This window comes from Trematomus bernacchii, unplaced genomic scaffold (genome assembly GCF_902827165.1).
Source record: "Trematomus bernacchii unplaced genomic scaffold, fTreBer1.1, whole genome shotgun sequence".
NCBI lineage: Eukaryota > Metazoa > Chordata > Actinopteri > Perciformes > Nototheniidae > Trematomus > Trematomus bernacchii.
Window position 1 is genome coordinate 4761035 of NW_022987662.1, and position 15175 is coordinate 4776209.

General features: G+C 37.6%; 1 protein-coding gene across 2 annotated transcripts in view; it reads right to left on the reverse strand.

The window, feature by feature from the left end:
* Window positions 1-709: 709 nt before the first annotated feature.
* Window positions 710-15175, reverse strand: part of ppp2r5a (protein phosphatase 2, regulatory subunit B', alpha isoform) — a 45073-nt gene continuing 30607 nt past the window's right edge. Inside the window, exons 5-13 of one of the 2 annotated variants that reach the window (XM_034135510.1) lie at window positions 11787-11917; window positions 10257-10316; window positions 9727-9835; window positions 9284-9334; window positions 9053-9103; window positions 8846-8965; window positions 7243-7370; window positions 6358-6459; window positions 710-3243 (exon numbers count right to left, since the gene is read on the reverse strand). In XM_034135510.1, the coding sequence (XP_033991401.1) occupies window positions 2991-3243; window positions 6358-6459; window positions 7243-7370; window positions 8846-8965; window positions 9053-9103; window positions 9284-9334; window positions 9727-9835; window positions 10257-10316; window positions 11787-11917 (1005 nt within the window). In that variant the 3' untranslated portion in view covers window positions 710-2990. Of the gene's footprint in view, window positions 3244-6357; window positions 6460-7242; window positions 7371-8845; window positions 8966-9052; window positions 9104-9283; window positions 9338-9726; window positions 9836-10256; window positions 10317-11786; window positions 11918-15175 lie in introns of both variants that reach the window. The other variant, XM_034135509.1, reaches the window with a different exon arrangement.

Sequence of the window (15175 nt, forward strand, 5' to 3'; positions counted from 1 at the left end):
TCATAAAATGGGCTCTAATGGCTGATTCACTCTCTTCCGTTTTAAATAACGGCTGATGTTTCTTCAGAGCACTTTCACACAGCGGTAGAAGGATAGTTACAGTAGTCACATCACAACATACAAAAGATTACAAGTCAATTTTAAATTGTCTGATTGAAATATAAGAATTGATTGTTGTATGTATTTACTTTAAAGTTTCACCTGGTAAAGGTGTTACTTATTATTGTAGGCCTGCTGGAGAGCTTGTGAAATTAACCTAGAAATCAATATAGATTTACTTTTATCCATTGTATTACATCATTTATTTGTTAATTTGATATTGTTTTATTATCTGAATCAACCAAGTGCCTATGTATATATGTGAATATGGGTATAGGTTGGCATATATACTGTATGTGTATGTATATATTTATGGTTGCTCGTTTTTTTCAATTAATGTAATTGTTTTGAACACTTTATGAGGTGTGTGATTGTTTTTGAGCCTCTGTTTTATATTTTCTTCTGCTGTACTCAAGTCTCTCTTACAGAAAATATCTGGGTCTCAATGATAACCTGATTTAAAAAAAAAAAGGCATTCTTCTTTATTCAATGTAATTCTTTTGCATCGATTTTGCTCAATGCTGATAAGGTCGCCCTCTGTTGACCTCCGTGGTGTACTACACCTAAACACTAGGGAGAGATAAGGAAAAAACACACTGGTTATGGATGCTTTGAGTAGAAAGATAGAGTAGACTTTATTTGATGGTGAAACCTAAATAAGATCTGCGATTACAAAACAGGTTCCCCACGCAGTTTTTTTTAACGTCACAGAGGTTGGAATGCTGTACTGACAGAAAGGCATCAGAAAAGACTGGACCTAAAAACTCAGAAGAAGTAAGAGCAGACACTCGGGGTTCAGCGGGAACACCGTTCAATTTAAAAAGAAGTCACAAGTTGTTCCTATGATCTACGGCAGTCAGATTAAGTCCATGAACACATTCATCAAACTCCCGACGTCGACCCTAAAAGCAAATGTGAGGTTATAAAGTCTGGAGATGCGGGGAGTGAACAGGCATTGATGGTAAAGATTACTCGGATTTTCTGGTGTTTCTTGATATCACTACTTCATAATAAGTTTGGATATAAAAACTCAGCCTCTTGTGCATTGTGTAAAATGCCAGATAAGTGGTAAGACAAGTGTAAGTCTTCTCGGCTTTGACAGATAACCATTTATGTTCCTAAGACTGCACTTTCCTAGACCACGGAAACAATATACTGTACAGAAAAATCTTAAATTGAGTGGCATTTCCCTTTAAGTAGCCTCCAATCTAACATATACACACTCCACTAATATACACTCAAGCGCATCCTGCATCCCATCATAATTCATCTGCAAAATGAAACGTTAGAAAATATTTGCCTCGTCAATACTCTAGAAAAGATAGTACTGTAGGTCTCATATGTTTTTATTTCTTAATTAACTTGATTTAAATTAATACTTTTTTTTGGCGAGAGTTGATGAGAAGATCAATAAATCACGTCTGTACGATGAACTTGAAGGCAGTTAGCTTAGCTTAGCATAGATACGGGAAACAGGTGAAAACTGCTAGCCTAGCCCCGTCTTAAAGTATCAAAATCCACCTCATTACTCTAACAAATGAACATGTTTTAATTTTTTTAAACAAACAGCTAGGCGTTAAAACAACAATTCAGAAATAGTCCTATACTGAACATTCCCTATAAACGTCAAATTGATGAATGATGCTAGGGCGGCATTTTTTAAGCTACAGGTAAGACGATGAAATACGCTCCAGGAAGTCCAGTTGGTGAAATATTAAACGTGTTTGTAATACAGACTTGATTTTACATCTCTGGAACATTAAATATAAGATATTTTTTCTTTGGTCACAAGGATTGCGAGGTAAACTACCAGGAATGTGTGTTTGCGAGTAGGTCTGAATAAGGCTTTAAAAAGGGCTATGCTAGCTGTTTCCCTCCATTTGCAGTCTATGCTAAGCTAAGCTAACCACCGGCAGTTTCTTACACTATGAGTGCTATCAAACTTCTAAACTAACTCTCACAATTAAAAAGCCAATAAGGCTTTTCCCCAAAAAGTTGAAACATTACTTTAATTGCGGCTTGGCTGAAAAACATTTAACTCTTTGAATGTCCTGTCTCAATACTTTAGTGTGATTTTATAAATGCAGGTGTTGTGTGACATCTATTAGCTTCACCCAGCTAAACGAACAGTTACGAACACCCGAAACACAAAAATAATCTCACAAATATGACATCTACCCTAATTGAGAACAAGTTTTAATTTCAGTCTCAACTAGAGTCACTTACAGAGATATCAATCCATATCTGGGATTATAATTCATCAGGATTTATCTTCTTTTTGGCCATGCACCTCCCCTTCTCTATCTCTAAAGTGAGATAACAGTCCTGTAGCTTCTTGTGGTAACTACACTTTTCAATACATCAATGGACACTCAATGTTTAATTATGGATCTGGTCCCATCTACCCCGAATACTCCCAAAGTCCGAGTTCCCTTCTTCCTTAAGGTTTGCACCCAAAGCGTTGGCAGCAACAAGGAAAAGCACATTAAAAAATAGACATCTTTAAATAGCTATTCAGCTTGTCTAAGTGCAGCACAATCGGAAACATTAAATTCAAGTCATCATTATTTTCTCCCCTCCCATGTATCATACAACGAATATAAACAAAAAAAAAAATCATTTTCAGTTAAGAAACTAAATGTGAAAGGATAAATCTTTGATCAGACGAATAAACAAGATACTGCAGCCACACTGTAACATCCAAAAATAGTCTTAAGTTGAAATATATATATTTTTTTTATGCCAAGGAAATGCTGGCGTTTCTAAGTCACTCTAAATTGATTTTAATATACTGTTGAGGTGTAATTTGTGTTTTTTTCTGTCTCCGTTAATCCTCTCGTGACAGTCCTGAACACGATGTCAAACCGTTAATAAAAAACTAACATCCGGTGTCATTTGGCACATGGGCTGCTCTCATTGGCCGCCACACTGTCGTCAGGATCTTTGTTTTCTGAGGTGACGGCAGCAGCCTCGGCGCTCTTGTCCTGGGTGTCATTATTATTACTATTGTTGTTGTTGTTGTTGTTGTTGTTCTGGACACCCGGGAGCCCGTGGCTGTTGTTCTGGACGAGAGCACTGCTGCTGAGCCTCAACTCGTCCAGCTTCTTCCACAGCTCGTCCCTCTCCTGCTCCTTCTTCTTCTCCCTGGAAACAGACAGAGAAGAAATAGACGTTCTTATTTCCATCATCACATCAATAGTTTCTCATGTTTCCGATGCAATCTAGTAGGCTTGTATAAAGGTTGCAGCATCTTATTCAGACATGGCATCTCCAAGAAACTGCAGACCAGAGAATTGAATGGCTTTCACCACACAGCAAGCCTTGGTGGATGTAATGTTTGTATTACTTTTTTTTTGTTTGGCTGTTCAATCTATTTTTGTGAACAATACACAATGTGTGTGAGTCATTGTGCAGGAGTAAGCATTTACAGTATACAGCATATATACAGAGGTAATGGAAAAATGGAAAAGGAAGAATAGGACCTTTTTCTGAATGCTACGTTTATTTACTTATTCAATAATTCCTCGTATTTTATTTTATTGTTGTGAATAATCTATTTGTTTTGATGACCTTTCCCTCTCTTCTTCATTTTATTATTATTAAACTTATTTATAAGAACGTTTGAAAAGGAAGGAGAAGGTAAAATATATGAAGGGAGAAGATTCAATATGAGCAGAAGACTAAGGAGAGGTGAATGTGTATATAGATATATGTTTAGGCCTATGGAGAATATACATGTGGATAGGCCTGTCGCGATAAGAAATTAATTGACTTATCGTACGATAAATAAAAATGAACTCGATAACTTTTCTGACCTCGATAAATTGCCGTTTGCATGCATGTTTGTTTACATAAGGATGTGACCAGCATTTTAGGCGCGCTGTGAGGGGCGGGGCTCACACACAGCCAGGTCAGGACACTCCGCGTGCAGCAGCGTAGCAGCCAAATGAATAATATAGAGACAAGCAGGAGACAGCGTGTGACTTACTCGAGGGGAATTTGAAGTTAAATGGAATTGATTGCAAAACCTAACTCCATCTCCGGTGTGGGAATATTTTGGATTCAAGCCAAATCAACGAGGCGAACCTACGGACTTGAATGAGTCGTTATGTCGGATTTGTTTTAAAAAGGTAGCAACAAAAGCTAGCAATACGACCAACCTTAAACTGCACCTGAAACACAACCACCCCATTCCGTTTTCCCAGCAGGGAGCAAACACGGCAGATGGAGAGCCCCCACCTTCCCGACAGTTTGCAATCAAAGATGCATTTGCCCGACAATGCAAACATGTTGGTGTTCCTTGCTCGAAAACTTTGAATTACAGATTTGGATATGGCCTGTTGAGGCATCTGGGTCTTTGTATGGACAGTGGACTGTACACTTGACTGTTGTTTTAAAAAGGAGGTTTTTTTTGCTTGTGAGACAATGTGTGCACATATTTATTTATTTGTATATATATATATATATATATATAATAATATATATAATATATATAAATAAACATATATTTATTTGTATATATATACATATATATATATATATACATATATACACAATATAATATTATATATAATAATAATAATAATAATAATAATAAATAATACATTTATTATTTAATTTATTTGTTTATTTATTATATATAATTTATATATTTGAATATTATTTCACATTTAATTTGCAATGTTGAATGTTCAATAAAAAAGTTCTGTTTGAAAAGATGTACTTGAATTATTATTATATATTATCATTATGTCAGTGGTCTAAAGTCTTACAACAGTGCCGACAATATTATCGTTTATCGCAATAATTTCCGGGAAAATGTATCGTCCAACTAAATTAATTATCGTGACAAGCCTACATGTGGATGTACTTTGGTATAGATCTGTTTGTAAAAGGGTCAATATGAAGGGAAGTATTGACTGATGGATAACTTCAATATGTGGGTGATGTATAAGTATCATTAAGTCAGTTCTTTTAATTTAATTTATATTTCAAATTGCTGATCAATGTCATTTTCATTGTTTAAATAATGAAAAAATATATAAGAAATTAGAAACTGTAGGATGGATATGTGCCTTTATGTTTCAATAAAAATACAGAGTCATTGTGCAAAAGACAGAAGTACAGTAAACATGTAGACGCAGGCACGTGTGAGAGTGGCTTCAAATCAGGATTAAGGAAGATCAGATTCGATGGGATGTGCTGGGTGAAGAGAAAATCTATGAAAAACTTGGCGCCTACTGCAAACATAAGCCCTCTGCTTATAAACCTCAGGGAGAAAATGTGGAGCGTGTCTCAGGTTGAAATAATCTGAATCATGTAGGAACAAAACTTACTAAGTATTAGACATGATTTACAAAAGTTCCATAAATCAATTCCCCTGTCGAAGCAAAGCTAACATTAGGTTTTCAAGATCAGCTAAGATGATTAAACTTTTTTTTATCTTCAGTAGACTCGACTACTGCAATGGTGTCTTCACAGGTCTCACTAAAAAATCTATTAGAAAGCTTCAGCTGATTCAGAACGCCGCTGCTCGAGTCCTCACTAACACTAAGAAAGTGGATCACATCACTCCTGTTCTGAAGTCTTTACACTGGCTTCCTGTGTGTCAAAGAATAGATTTCAAAAATATTGTTGCTGGTTTATAAAGCTTTGAATGGTTTAGGCCCAAAATACATGTCTGACCTACTGCTAAATTATGAACCATCCAGATCTCTCAGGTCTTCTGGGTCTGGTCAGCTTTCTGTCCCCAGAGTCAGAACTAAACATGGAGAAGCAGCGTTCAGTTATTATTATGCTCCAAATATCTGGAACAAACTCCCAGAAACCTGCAGGTCCGCTGCAACTCTTACTACTTTTAAATCCAGGCTGAAGACTTGTCTTTTTGTCGCCGCTTTTAATTGACCTATTCACATCTTAAACTGCACTGTAACTTTTATCCATGTATCTTTTTTTTTTCTTTTAATGTTTATTTTATTATCTTTTATTTTTAATGACTGATTTTAAATGCCATTTTCTTAATGTCTTTCATTTTTTGTAAAGCACTTTGAATTGCCTTGTGTTGAAAGGTGCTATATAAATAAACTTGCCTTGCCTTGCCTAAACTGCCTAAACCAGCAGTACTTTCCTGCTGCACTAACTAACTGACTTGCTTTGTGACATAAGGGACAATTCAGTGAAATGGGCCGCCCCAGGTGTCGGACAATACGAGATAAAAGGTGTTCAATCTAATGAACGGTCTGTAGATGTGTTCCTCACCGCTGCCGGTCTGCTTTATAGGAGGAGGTCAGCTCGTCAAACAGCGTGCAGTTCATCTCCATCAGCGTCTTCAGCACGTTGTACACCAGAGCTACGATTGTCCTGCAAAACAGCACAAACGCTCCGTGAGAAACATGACTGTGGACGTCGAACTGCTAAGAAAATTTTACTTTTTTTAATGTAATAATCAACATTATCATCAGAATAGTCACGCATTTAAAGAAAACCTCCAATATATTAACGTGGCTGCATAAAATCTCAGGAGAAAGGTTTATTAAACTAACATTTAACAAGGTTTGTGAACAACAACTGTTGCGTGACTATTTTAACTCCTACAATATTTGAAAACACAGCCATTGAAAACATTTTGTGATTTATTTGTTTCCCTCCCAAGGTGCACATGACACTATTTTCAAAAGTGGTAAATGACACAAATTGCACAATTAAATACTTAATAAGATCACAAATTGTACAAAATATCACATATATATTATTTTTTTATATAAGTTTGTATTTTTAAGTTAAATATACTCTTTTACTTTATCTATTTTATTTTTACATTTGATTACAAACATGCAATCTTACATTACGTCTGTTCACACATTTCTTTTTTTCCTTGTAGATTTATACTTCATAAATTGTACTTTTTTTAGCGTTGGTTTTGTAAATGTCACGCACTAAAATAAGAGCCTCGAGTTGGATTTACTTTCAGGACCGAGCAAGTTGTTGTTGAATCATAAGTATACCTCAGATAGGTCAGATGTTCTGCCTTAAGGCTCTCTTAACAAAGGACAGGATGTGAATATCCCGATGTTACCATGGTAATCCCATTAGCATGTGTTAATGTAAGGATAAGTGGTTCACAGCTCGAGAGAAAGCACTCACGGGTTCCAGTGCTCTTTGGAGATTCTGTACAGGCTACCGAACATGATGGGAAGAACTTTGTCGATGTTCTCCTCGATGAGGCTGAGGATGTACTCGTTGTTCCAGAAGTACAGCGCCCGCTCCGCTACCTGCACAGAGCAAAAGAGTTTAAAAAGACTTAAACTGAGGGGTTGTTCAGCTTCTTAAGAGTGATATTCGAGCACTTCCAAGGTACCTATACCCTAAAGACTCTTCAAGCTCTTATCTTCACAACTATTTGTTATTAAAGTTTATGAAATCCCTTAATATCCACAGAAATCAACATATTTTACAAATATTACTTAGTTTTAATCTTGATAATTTAATGCTTAGCTTGCTCTATGTCTCGTCAGCGATAACGAATGAATATATTATGGGATTGTTTCATCTCAAATACTAAAATATTTTTCGGTTTATACAACTGTTATACGATTGTTTAGATGAAAGAGCCACTATGTTGACAATCAAGTGTTTTATTCAATGTTAAACAAACTCCTAACCTGGAAAGCATAGCGATTACATTTAACTTTTCAAACTCTCAAAAGTTTTCTTTAATATGATGGCAATTTCACGCATAAGTGCCCGAGTCACTCGAAGATGAACTGAAACGATCTCAGACTTTCTGATCAATTTGAAGGATGCAGTTTGGGTCCATTAAAAGGGGCCCATTATGCTCATTTCAGGTGTGGGGGAGAAACTCTTTGGGACTTTTAACTTTTGCAGATCATTTACATGCACAAAAACCTAAATAACACAATAGAGGAAAGGGAAAACAACAAAAAGCAGAATAATAATTATATAATAAAAAGGTTCTGAATAATTGTGATTTCTGCTGTTTTACGCTTCTAACCAAGACAAATAAAAGTGGTGTTTCTTTTACTTTAGAATTTATAGTTACCTTTTAATAATTTGTGTAAATTCTACACCATTTCGAAAAGGTTTATAACAATTTGAAATTCCAGCATTGTGACAAATCAGGGTACATGCAGGAATCCTGAAGTCAAATGTAAGACCTTTTAAGACCTTTTTTAAGACCCTTTCCATACATTTTAAGACCTCATCGCCACTTTGAGTTGTAACCGGTTACATTGGCGACACACTTTACCTCACATTGACTATATACAGTATTGATTGTCCTCCCTCCTTATCTTCCAACCATTTGGACGCAAACTTGCATTTCCCCATAACGATGTTGTTTAACAACCGGCGTAAACGGACCTTCGAGCGCTATCAAGCAGTGAGCGTGCGATGTCCTGTTCAGATGACGTCAAACCCAACGGGATGCCATAAATAAACTACACAGAATCACACTACACACCTACGCAATGATTACATTCAGGCAAACTGTAGAATACAACCTCTTTGGACAATTTATATACTTATTGAAAACAAGCTACAAAATGTAATACCTTGGAAAATGCCGTTTAATACTTTTTAATAGCCTTAATTTTCGCTAAATTGATTTATCAACTTTTAATACTTTTTAAGACCCTGCGGACACCCTGCAACACTACTCCGTAAATTAGACAAAGGTTGTAGAGTAATTCAAAGTGTAGCTAGGTTTCTGTTTGTAAAATCGGCGTACCTGAAAGTGTGGGTTGGCCACACATTTAGAGATCTGTTTGAATAACGGCTCCTGGATTTTCTTGAATTGCGTCGGCTCAATGACATCCAGAATCTCCTCGATCTCACCCAGGAACATCACCTATTAAGAAACGAGACGCAGGACATTAGGCTACATAAAGATCGGGTTTAAAACTGTGATAAGTGTGAGTTAATGTGTGCAGAATACCTCTTTCTGGCTGCAGGTCTTAGGCCAAAACTTCAGCAGCCCGCGGATCACCTGAGAGGAGACAGCAGGACATTTTGTGAGAACTTCTCCCCGATTTAAAAATAAAACAACCTCGCACACTCTGTTTGAGTGGGCTGTTGCTGGCACCCATTACACATCTCTCTGCAGTGTAGACACATTTAGTGCTCGGGGCTTTGTGCTTTGAGTGGGAGGAATGCTAAAAACAAGTACCGGTTCAGTGAGTGTAGGATCTTTCTCCAGGAACTGGACCACACAGTAGGCCAGCTGAGGGACACACGAGAAAAAGAGTAAAAGTACACACTGTTCACAAAACTGGCATCAGAGAAACACTGTACAGAACATCCTCTGGAAATGATATTGAGAGTGAAAACCTATGATGCATGTAATTATTATTTTACATTCCCATAGTGCTGACTTTTAAGAAATAAAAAATACAGTTAATCACAGTATTGATAATTGAACCAGTGCATTTTCACTTCCAAGCCACCAGGAGATGCTATAGTACAAATATTCATCATGACGGTGCTTCATTTCTGCAGACAACCCTTAACACTAGCTGTACAATATACATAATTCAATTATGTGCAGCTAAAACGAATGAGAGTTATATCAAAATCAAAATAATATAATGATTATTAAAGAGTTTCTCCTACCTGCGCATGGAACAGGGCCAGAGCTTTAGCCGTGTGTAACGGGATGAGCACCTTCATCAGGAACTGCTTGTGCTCGGCCTTCAGAGGCAACGCAAACCCGTTGATGATACTACAAACAGAAGCACAGCGTTAGATAGATTACTGAGCATGAAGACAAACACAAAACACAACCTAGAGTCCCTGCTGTGACAGAATGAAGACCACAGTTCGGTCATTACCGAAGTTTTTAAAATCCACCTTTTCTTCAAGTTTTTTCGAACATGGCAGCGTTACCAAACATATAAACTGTCAGAGAGTACTCAAATACATCCAATCATTCACAACCAAATGTCTTTACTATTTGTTGCTTTGTGCAGTGTTATGCGTTCTGATCTCATCAAGATATTTATGTTCTCTCATTTATGCCTTTTTTTTAAATTTTATTTGTAAATCACTTTGGTTTCCATTTGTATTCATCTCAATGTGCTTTTTAAATAACCTTGACTACTGAATGTGCAATGAAGTAGATATTCGTGGATATTAATACAAACCTTCCCAGGATTTCTAGCAGCTCAGCAACTCCGTTGAAGTGCTCGGTTTCATAGATGAATCTGCACGCAAATAATGAAAAAACACATGAACCAAACCGAGCACGCTGAACAAAACAGGAGACTCAGGCTGCTCCAAATTTCAAATGATTATAACAACAAAACTTTGATATCATAAACCTTTTTCATTTAGTTTAATATGATTTGCGCCTAAAAAGAAGCTCTGAATATACCTGCAGTTGGGCTTCAATGAAAGTAGAGCTGACAGAAAACAGTTTTATGTTCTGAATAAAAGCCCATAACCTCTTTATTTGATAACAAGTCCAATTTAAATATCTGACAGAGACTGACTTGGAACATATTTAGCGGCAGAGCTTTAATCGACTGCTCTTATGAAACTTAACGATCCGACCATGGTTAGTCTCTCCTGTTTGCTAACGTCTCGCTCTCTATGTTCAGACAGAGCCTGGCAACTGTGGCACTATTTTTATTCTCCGTGGCAGATGGTCAAAGTGGATGCTCCCGTTTTGCCACCTTGCCTGTTGGAAACGACATCAAGTGCCCCCCCCCCCCCCCGTTTCGATCATGTAAAGCCCATTGTCACGCAGCAACAGGAGCCGTATTGAGTCAACACACAGCTGCTCAGTGATCATGTTTATACAGTAGGAGGTGGGAGGAATCGGTCTGTTCCTACCAGATATCATGACATGTGATAAAAGAATAAGGTTCATTTAGTTTGACCAGGTTAGTCAGGTGACCAAGCTTTAACTCGTTTGATTGAATGCGAACCAACTAAACTTGCTTTTTTCTAAAGACATCAGTAAGTCACTGCGTATATAAATCCAACTTGTTTCGCGTCATTAAAACGTAATATTCCTAAGTGATTAACATAATATTTTGTTTGTTTATACACACGCTGATGGACACAATTTACTGCTGAGTATAAGCCGTTAACATAAAGGAGATCTCATTTCAGTAGAGGTAGGAAAGGGGATATACACATGCCGTTTTTGTTTACAATAAAAACATGTTTTGGGGGAGGTGACATGAGATATGGTAGAGGTAAGGACAAAATACACTGCGGCAAAAAAACAGCCACCCATATTATTTTTTATGTTGAATCCCCACACCAGAGATTGCTTAAGTTACTTCAAAACACTGTCCTACATCCAGCCTCAAACGCCCTGAAATGTTAATTTGCCCCACAAATAGCTTCACCTTAAAGAAATGAAAAACTACGCCTCAGGCAACATGTTGGATATGAATTCAACAGATGAGTATGGGGAAAAAAAACAATAGACTGGGGTCTCTACACTCTTTCAGGGGCTCTTTATGGTCTACTGGAGAAAGGCTGCTGAGTCAAGTGCGACACCTAGTGGTTAAATTCAGTATAGCAGTCTAAACTGGGATTTGGCTTCATATCAAAACTGGTAACGACATTTTATAATACCTACCATCCCCAACTAAGACAATAGTGAAGTGAAAACGTAAAAGACATTCCCGTCTCCTTTGTCTTTTGAAGTCTTAACTCACCGCAAGAAAATGTTGTTGATCTGCTTCCTGATGAAGGCCCGCAGTCCGAGGAACTTTCCATAGATCCGATGCAGGATGGTCTTCAGGAAGTCCCTCTCCCTCGGGTCCTCGCTGTCGAACAGCTCCAGCAGCTGCAGGGACAAACACACACACACATCCTCAGTATTCAGTCCTGATTTAAGGGGAAGGGGATGTCTTTGTTAAGTCTCCACCCTGCTTAATGTTTAGTCGGCATGTAGGTATACTTTGATACGCATTTAACTGAGTGGGAATACAATTTATATATTTTAGCTTTGTACCCGTTTTCATTCCTTGAATACACATTTATTGTTAGTAGAAAAAGGTTATGACAGATTGGGTAAAGATTTGTGAAATGTTTAGTTTTCTGACTTCATGACGTGCTTCTCTAATGAATTACTGTGAGGTAAAATCATGATGTGATCGATCATCACCTGCTGAGCTGTAACAGCGTCTGACGCACCTCGTCTGGTTTGGCCTTTGCCATGTGATGTACTGTGCCATTTCCCCCGAGGATTAATCAGCCTTGACTGTGAAACACCGGGGGCTACCCTGATATTGATATTGAAACACTACTGGGTGCTGTAATTACTTATTGCAAATGAGTTTCCTCCACCTCTAGGCGATCAGAAAGGAGGACCAGCGTACTACGAAGGCTTTCTCTACCGAGCTCAAAAACATTCATTGTGCAAGGCAGTCATTTTTGCAAATAAGTGTGAAGAATCAAGCCATATCCTACCAGCTAGAAGCACCTTATATAACGAGTACACAGCATGTGTGTCTGAACGCTCTGCATTGTAAATACATTTGATATCTCTGGCATATAAGAGCTATTTCCAGCAACATGATGATGACTCACGATTACAATACTGTCGAGGGCAGCCAAGCCAACCAACTTTAAAGGGAATGTTTTCAGGCTCGAATCGGCCTCACAGTACCATACTTATTTTCTACAGGCATGCCATCAGCACCTCGGTGACAGGCCTGACAGTCTATATTTAAACCTGCCATATCCAGGAGAAAGGTTTTCATCATGCACACAGGCTCTTCTTCTGCTCTGCACATTCATTCAAACCCTGGGAGATAAATATTGCGACATGTAAATACTCGGCAAGTTGTAAGACTTCCAGTTAGCCCTTACTGCGTCACCTTACATACATGGAAGAGTGCTAAATGTTAAGTTTGACCTAGAGCCAAAGTGATATAAGCGTGTTGCAGATATGTATCGGAATCAGCATATATGTTAGCGGATAAATGACAAGAAGTTGGGATGCTGAATGTTTTTATCTGTAGTTTTTCATTTGCAGAGGTGGAACAAGTACTCAGATGAATCTGCAATCAAAATCTTACTCAAGTAAAAGTACAAAAGCATCAGCAGTAAAAAAATGTAGTGGAGCAGAAGTCCACAATTTACCTCTGAATTATAATGGGGAAGAAGTACATCAAAAAGTTACAGTACTTGAGTAAATCTCCTTTCTGACACCACTGAGTAGTAGTTTTATTGTTTATTTTTCTGTCAAATACAAGAGAACATTATTAACTTATTCGAACTGCTTGGGTTGTTTGAATAGAGATTATTATATGTACATGTACATATCTACACCAAATGTTTGTTTAGGGGAAATTGACATCCTTGCTGACCAGACATAACAGATGACGTTGATCAATAAGTCCGTGATGGGCCCCGACTTAATTGTGTAACGAAAGCTGCCACAGTATAATGCTGTGTGTGCCTGAGGTGACGTCAATATTCAATCACAGTAGTGCACACTGGGATTTGAGTTTTCTCTGGAGCCTGAATCAGAACATGTCCCAAAATAACCCAAAAAACAGATCATTACTCCGCTGCGTGTTTTGTCCATCTGTAGCCAGACACTAGGGCACAATCAGAGAGGGAACTTGCCTACATAGAAATATTCAGAAGAGAACAAATCATTATAATTCTCCTCCATGGTTTTAATAAGAAGATCCTGAAAACCATACATGGTAAAGTCCATCTCCGCTTATGTCATAGTGAGAATAAACTGGTCATTATCAACATTTAAACGAGTAATTGCCAGAGTAAAAGCCTCTCTCTTTACTAAAGAAGATTGAGTCAAACAGACCGCACTCATGTGACAGCAGCAACAACAAAAGTTATAATAATACTCTGGATTATAACATCTTTTAAGCAAACAGCAGTTTTCCATTTACGTACAAAATCTCAGGCTGTGTCTGACGCTTGCTGGACAATGTCACATTCAAGCCTGTGCTGCATAAAGCTGGTTTCTAACCTGAATTTGTGCCACTAGATTCAACGTAAAATAACTTGATGAGACTAACATCAATTAAGAAATTGACCGTATTATGATTTCACTTTGATTAAATGTTCTTACAGCACTATCAAATGCTTGCTTCAAATGTGTACCTGACTGCCTTATCTACTCTGTAGTGTGGATACAGCAGGACAGAGTGAGACACCGAGTCCAGAAACAAAAGTGTTTGGCGGCTGAGCCAGGAAATTGAATTATGTTGGATTAATGTTCTTAGAAATGTTAATGTCTAACAGAAGCAGTGAGTGCTTACAAAAAGAATACACTGAGGAAATAAATAACAAAGACATCAAATGTTCTGAATCAGGTTTGGATTTAAAATGATGTTCATGTTTTTGAAAAGGTAATATGAGGGTACTGCTTCAAGAACATTTAAGGGTTTTTGAATGACAGAACTTCCTTTAGCAAATGTAACTATTATATATTATATCACAGCCTTTGTCTAAATATTAAATTCTTCTGGCAGTGTTTTTCCTGTGAAATTATATTATGTAATTCAACAGTATATTGACTTTCTTTCATTAAAATATATTTTTTTCCACAAAAGAAAAGTAATGACGACGAAAAGTTCTTATTTTTCAGAAAGGAGCTTAAACTGAAAAAAATCCCCCTGTGAGGCATTTCACTTTCTTTTTTTTTGCCTGAAAACAACAAAACATCCTAAAATACTCCCTGACCACGTGTCTGACCACATGGTCAGCTCTGAGCTCAACATATGGTTGTTTTCCCATGTTGAAGGTTGTCTCCTGCAGCAGCTGCGCTCCGTGATGCAGCGGTTCAGGAGCAGTGCTAGTTTTAAAGCTGTGTACCCAAGGACCAAAATATGCCGTTAACTACTGAGAACGGTAGAAAAGCAGTGATTCGGTTTCTAAGAGGATAGGACACGGACTCAATCATGCATAACCTTATTTTCCACTTCAGGATGTTCTAGGACAAGTGCCATGATTACACTAAACAGGTACACAGCTTCACAAAAGCTCTGGCTGAATCAGAGTTGACATCAAAACATTTTTTTCACACCAAGCTGCTGAGCTGCGTGTTTGTATTACTCCACACCCA